Source organism: Cicer arietinum, chromosome 1 (assembly GCF_000331145.2).
Source record: "Cicer arietinum cultivar CDC Frontier isolate Library 1 chromosome 1, Cicar.CDCFrontier_v2.0, whole genome shotgun sequence".
Taxonomy (NCBI): domain Eukaryota; kingdom Viridiplantae; phylum Streptophyta; class Magnoliopsida; order Fabales; family Fabaceae; genus Cicer; species Cicer arietinum.
In genome coordinates this window covers 45,330,882-45,337,722 of record NC_021160.2, presented here as the reverse complement: position 1 = coordinate 45,337,722, position 6,841 = coordinate 45,330,882, and the positions used below count along the sequence as shown (strand labels likewise).

At 29.1% G+C, this 6,841-nt stretch overlaps 1 protein-coding gene across 1 annotated transcript in view; it reads left to right on the top strand.

The window, feature by feature from the left end:
* The first annotated feature begins 3,927 nt into the window (after nt 1-3,927).
* The window catches only part of LOC101491402 (probable E3 ubiquitin-protein ligase ZFP1), a 4,182-nt gene continuing 1,268 nt past the window's right edge, over nt 3,928-6,841 (top strand). The window contains exons 1-4 of the mRNA XM_004489032.4: nt 3,928-4,109; nt 4,354-4,436; nt 5,269-6,082; nt 6,621-6,839. Of these exons, the coding sequence (XP_004489089.1) occupies nt 5,299-6,082; nt 6,621-6,839 (1,003 nt within the window). The 5' untranslated portion in view covers nt 3,928-4,109; nt 4,354-4,436; nt 5,269-5,298. The remainder of the gene's footprint in view (nt 4,110-4,353; nt 4,437-5,268; nt 6,083-6,620; nt 6,840-6,841) is intronic.

Here is a 6,841-nt window from a genome sequence, read left to right as displayed (position 1 = left end):
CCTACACGTTGATTTCATATCAATATCATTACAAAATGAACTAATCTTCGATGAAATTTAAATATTTCATGGATTAATTTGTTAATAATTATTTAATGCACAATTACAATTTCTCACAAATTTATGTCAAAAATAATAAAATTTCATAAAAATTTCGTCTCTTAGAAGATGACATTGATGTGAGATCAATGTGGGTAATATTCGATTATAATGGCACATCAAAATATTTAATAATAAAAATTTACATATAAACTATTTTGATTGATATTTTATAATTTCAATGATGTATTTACTAATTCACAAAATTGACAGACTAATTTAAGATACACTTACAATTTGAAAACATATTTACATATTTCACTTCTGTTGTATATTACATAATGTACGTTGAACATGAAATATAAATAATTTAAACCACATTTTTTATAGTGTATTGTTTAGTTCAAGGTTGGCAAACTTTAATTTTTAAGTAAATTTGTTTTGGCTATGTGGACTCGACACAAATAAATTTACCTTATATTAAATTAATATATATGCATGACATATATACTAATATAATACCATTACATACATCAATAATCCAAACTTAATTTTATTATAAAACAAAGATATACAAAATCACCGTAGTAAAATTTCATACTCGTATAAGATAAAAAAAATTATATTCATAAACTTGTATAAAATCAAATTAATTAAATAATTTTAATAAATAAATAAAAATATAGCTCTTAAAGTTGTTAAAAATTAAAACTTTCAACAAAAAAAGAGTTGATTTCCTTAAAAATGAGTTTTTTTAAGTTAAATTTCAAAAATTTGGTCTAATTTTAAAATTAGGATAAGAACACTATAGAGTTCAAATTCACACAAATTTACTCCTAAATCACCTGCGCTAATTTGGTCTTTATTACAAATCAAATCTACAAGCGAGTTGACCAAGAGCATTTGTGAATCATCCACATTGTACCAAGAGCAACGACACAAGTGAGGAACACCAAATATTTACTCGAACCTTAAGAAACATTAGATTTATGAGTCATCTCACTTAGATGTTACTTAACCTTCACTTTTTTAAACAATGTGAGACTTCTAACTTACACTTGTTACACAACAATCTCCCTTTCATCTGGTTATGTTCCCCCTTAAACGAAAGTTTTTTTCATCCATATATACTTGCGCTGTCATCACTGATGCATCAATGAGACACGTAGTCTGAACACTTTGGAATTGAAATTAATAGAATAAATGATAATTATTGAATTACAAAGTATTGATTCCTTTGAATTCGAATTTGATCTCGTTCCATATTTCACTAGCAACAACTAATTCAATACTCCATTTTGCAATGTCACAAATAATTTCATTATCCTCACAAACAATATCACGTCCCTCGTTATGAACTTGTACACATGTTATCAAAAAGACTTTCGATAAAGGAGTCGATCCCTTTGGGAATCATCACTTCTGATACCATAGTTGGGCCGTGAGGGGAGTCTGCATAATCATTCACATTGAGCTAAAAACAATCACACAAGTGAGTTGGACAATGTATCTTTACCTAAAATCTTAAGACATTGAATTTATAGGTTCACTCACTTATATATTGCTCAACCTTCACTTAACAATGTAAAATTTCTGACCCACACTTTATGCACGACATAACATGTATTTATATAATTAATCTCTTTTGTTAGTTAGGTCCAATTATACTTATTATTAGGAAGTTTTTTGTAAGTATTTTAGGCTTTTAATATTCCACGACAAATTAAATATAAAATACAAATCACTCAATTAAAAAAAAACAAATCATATAAATATAATAATTTTAATTTATAAAACTACAAAATATAGTACAACAAGATTTGATGCATAACCAAACTATAAAAAGAAGACGAAAACAAATAAATGCAAACAAACCAATACTACTATTATTTTTGGTATTCTTCTTTTTAGAACCAAAACTATCTATAATATAGGAAGTGGGTGTGTGTTAATCACCACCGTCATGCTACACCACATGATTGGATTGGAAACCTAGAATAGTACCTAATCTAATCCGAAAGGACTAATAGCAAGTTTCTCACAACCATGAGATTGTTTTTTTAATATATAATTTTATAACACAACAAATAAATCCATAAAACAAATAGTAGTATCAATTCATGTATAATTAGAAAATTGAATACTTCAACCTATGCCCATTTTTTAATCATACATGTTGGCATGAGATGGCAGCTAGCATTTTTTTATAGTTATTATGGTAGTAGTAGTTTAACAAAATTAAACCTATAAAAAAACCCACAATAGGAAGTCAAATTTGCAAGAATTGGTTGATAAATTGTTACACACCTGATTATCTTTTTTTTTTTTCTTTCTCTAAACGACCTTATTAATTATTAGTATATTCCGTTCCGTTGTAAAAGAAATTTATCTACCATTAGATATCATAAATAAACCTTTGGCTTCATAAAACCCAAAAATTTGTTCATTTATCAAATTTCAAAAATTTGTTCATTTATCAAATTTCGGCATTTTTTCAAATCTAATTAGTCTAGCATTTTTAAATATTTAAAATTATGTTTATGAATAGCTGTAATATGTTGAGAATATAAAACTTTTAATATCGACAATATCTAAATATTAAACTCATATCTAATTGTAAATTTTTATTATTGAATTTAATTTTCCGTCTTGTCTAAAAAATATCTTATTTTCATCAATAAAATAAATAAAATATCTTATATTTTAATTTTTAAGTAAAAATATTATTAATGTAAGTCCAAGAGATACTCCAACTCTTATAAAGTATAAAAAGATGATGATAAATTATCACATTAAAAAATACTATCTTTGGTATGCGAAAAGTTATAGAAGTTATATAACATCATGTTTAAAATTAGATGATATTACAACTATTTCTGACTAAATGAAATATAATAAAATAACTTTATATTTTCATAATATAAAATTAAAAAATTTATCACGATTTTTTCCTTCTAAAAAGTAAGTTTTTATTTGTAAGAAATAATGTCAACGTTAATTACTTGAGAAATCCCATTACTTGCATTGCATGTCAAATAATTTTGATAAAGTTAATCTAAGGTCTTTTATCTAATTTAATGGCAAAAGATCCAACATTTTTTTTCACACAAATCTTTTATCTTTGTGAACATTTACACTTAGTTTTATTTTATTTTTTAAATTTTATATAAGTTATTTATCCTTATAAATTTTTACAATTTAGTCTCAACATGTCATTTTTAAAAAACAAATGACAATTTTTTTTTAAAATGTGGTATTTTATAAATATAAAAAATCTCAGTTAAAATAAAAATATAAAACAGATTTGTTACAATAAAATAAAATAAATAATTTTCATAAATAATTTATCTTTAATTCATGAAACTTATCCAAATAATTTTTGTTTGAAGGTATGAAACCCACTATATAAAAAAGTACTAATTTTTTTTAATGAATTTAATTTATCTATATTAGTATAAAATATTATTTTGTCAATTAAATATAACTGTTAAATAATTAATAATATTTAATTTTTATTAAAGTATTTAAAAAAATACATATATAACTAATTATGTTATACTTGATTCTGTAAATTTTTTTTATATTATTTGTATAAAAATTCAACTCATTTTTTAATTAATTAATAGTATATAAATATTCTAAATTTCCTAAATGGATTTTCAGTTTCTGTCCCATGCAATTAATAACTTTTGTTACAGTAATAATAATAGTATTTAACAAATTAAGAAAATAAACTATTACCTAAAAAATACCTGGCAAAAAATTATTATTACCTAAAAATTTTCTGGCAAAAAAATCCATTACCAAAAAACTTGCAAAAACATAGATAATATAACATTTTAAAAATTAGGAAAATAATAAGTTATTAAAAATTGCATAACTGATGAAATTTTCTCTCCAATGAAAGACACGATCCTCTCTCTTTCATATAATCATCATATTCATTTCTCTCCCTTTTCTCTTCTTCCTTTGTACTCTTTCTTTTTTCTCTCTCTTTTCTTTGCTCCTCTTCTTCTTCGATCCTTCATCCTTTCATCATTGATTCTGATCATTTTCGGTTTCTCTTTCTGGTAATTGAATTTTTTTCAATCAAAGTTTCAATTTTTAAGGTTCAATTTCTGCAATTTTTTGGGGACTAATTAGGGTTAAAATATCCCATTTGTGTTTTTTCGATTAAATTAAAGAACTTGCATTCTTGGGTTGCGACCACATTCGTCCGATTATCATTTCTGACATTTTTCTTCCAAACCCATTAAAAAATTTGCTTTTTCTAATTAAAAAAATTAATTTTTTATTTTTGTGAATTTTCAACAGAGTTGATTTTGGAATTGTTCCTCGTATGTTATTTTGATCTCTGATACTCACAAGTTGCAAGCTCTTGTTTTGATGATAACAAGGTATGGTTTTGTTATCTGTTCCTTTATTATTGTTTGGTCGGTGATGATTTTGGATGGGTGGTATATGGGTTAATTACTTTCTTGTTTGGTTATAAACCTGAAAAAATGTGGTTAAAGAAGAAGAAAAAAGGTCATTTTTTTTAATTTTCACTTTTATGGGCCATTGATTTTTTGGGGTCTTAATCATATGGTTACCAAGGAAAATGGGTTTTGGTAATATGGAGTTCATTAGGGAGAGGTAAGTAAAACCTTACCAAAGATTGTTCCAACCAGGGATCAAATTCAGGTAGTTCTGATTGATTCAACCTTAATTGAAGCTCTTTGAGCCTAACCACCTGGTTAAATGTGTTTGTTGATTCTTATAATAATTCATAAGGGCTATGAAATTCATTACTTTGGACTTCACATGTTATAATAATTTATAGGGTGTCATTTTATATATAATTGAAGGAATTTTATTAAGAGTGACTAGTTTTGACTTGGAAGGATATTTTTTGTTGGTGTTTTGTGTATGGATTTGGAATGCTTACATGCATTTCTTTGGTTCATGTTTGTAAGTTGTATCTCAATAATTCAACTTTGCTGTCTTTCAATGAAGCTGCATCTTATCTGTTCATTGAATGTATCATAAATATTTATCTTTTTTTATCCAAGGAACTGGTTAGGTATTAATGACTAATGCTGATATGAAAAGTTAAATGTGACAAATGGACTACATGCTTTATTTTATGCAGTATATTGATTTGCTGTCATTATGACTATTTGAATTTTAATCTTCTTTTCCTTACGTGTCTGGCTGATTCAAGTTTTTTCATCGTTCATGGAATATTAGGATTAACTTGCAACAACAATTTTCTACGTTATGGATCAAATGACGGATTCAGATATGGATCAACAGCGGCAAGGCTATTTTCATTCTGAACCTTGTGTTGTTTTGAGAGGCCCCAGCGTCGGACATCCTAACATCCGCTCGGTGGTGACTTCAGGGAACACTGCTATTGTTGATTCTCATTATCTACCAGACGCTTATGACAATGCTAGGGTCTACGGTGTTTCACAATACAATGGTATTCAGCCTCAACATAATCTTGATATGAGCGTTGCAACCGCAGGCAACATATATTATTCTGGGATGAATCCTTCTTCAAGTACCGGTGTTTTCCCTCTGCCTATAAATCACCGAGCTATTGATCAGTTGCCGGGTTCAAGCACATTTGCAATTTCCGGAGTTTCCTTAGATAACTTCGGAAGAAGCGCTGGTTTCATGGACGATGGTAGAGGTCCGTACAAAAGGAAAGTTGCTGACGGGATTAGAGGAAGTCACCAACAACATTTTAACGCTTCGGCTAGTTCATCTATTGCTCCTCCTAATGCTAGACACGCTGATGGGGTTACTATGATGGATACTGCGCCATTGCCATTCCATGTTCCTCCGCTCATTGGAGTAGGACCACATGGCAACGCATGGGGAAGATCAGGTGAGTCTATTATGGTGCATGACCATAACCATTTGATTCATGGAAACTATTTGGGGCAACACTTTCCGCCAGCTGCACCTCCTTGGTTGGAACAACAAGTGAATAGTAATAGCAATGATGGCCACACTACAGCCTGGAATCAGCCTATTCCAATGCCTTATGTACAGGGTATATATGCAATTCTTTTTTCTTGTTTTTCAGTTCTTCTTTTAGCGATTTGTTCTCATTACTTGGATATCCTGTAAGTCGGTAATTTGTGACAACATGTAAGAAGCTCTTTTCAGGCTTTCTGATGAAAAGTAGAAACAAACCCCAACTTGTTGGATGTGATAGTCTCGACCAAGCAATGAATTTGTGAAATGCCTTGTTATAATCTGTGTATCACCAACACTTCAAATTGAAAGCATGTCTGGTGTCCGACACGTGTTAGTGTCCGACACCGACAAGTGTAGTTACATTTAATTTCTTTCATTTTTCAAATTATTATCGGTATCAATGTCCCATTGTCGTGTCCACGTCTGTGCTTCATCGGCTGTAGTAGCAGTTAGTTTGTGCCTTAAGATTGGATAAATGCGTAAATGTTTTTTTGTGTGTGTGTGCATGATGTGCCTTCGATGTTGTTAATTAATGCTCTCACATTTATCTGATTTTTTTTAATCTCGGTTAGCAGTTTAGTTTGTCTAACTGTCTCCCTATTATTCTCCAGCACCGAACATGAATGGCAGTTCATTAGAGAGTGCAAGTATGGGTTTGCAGAGGTATCACGACACAGCTGGTAACCGAAATGTCCTCAGGTTTCCTCCTCCTCCTCCACCTCTCAACCAACAGCACCATACTTATCATCATCCAACACTTCCAATGCAAGGAGTAAGAGGTCACAATATGACCTTTCACCCTCCGGTAGCTGCAGCTTCATTTCGAGTTCCA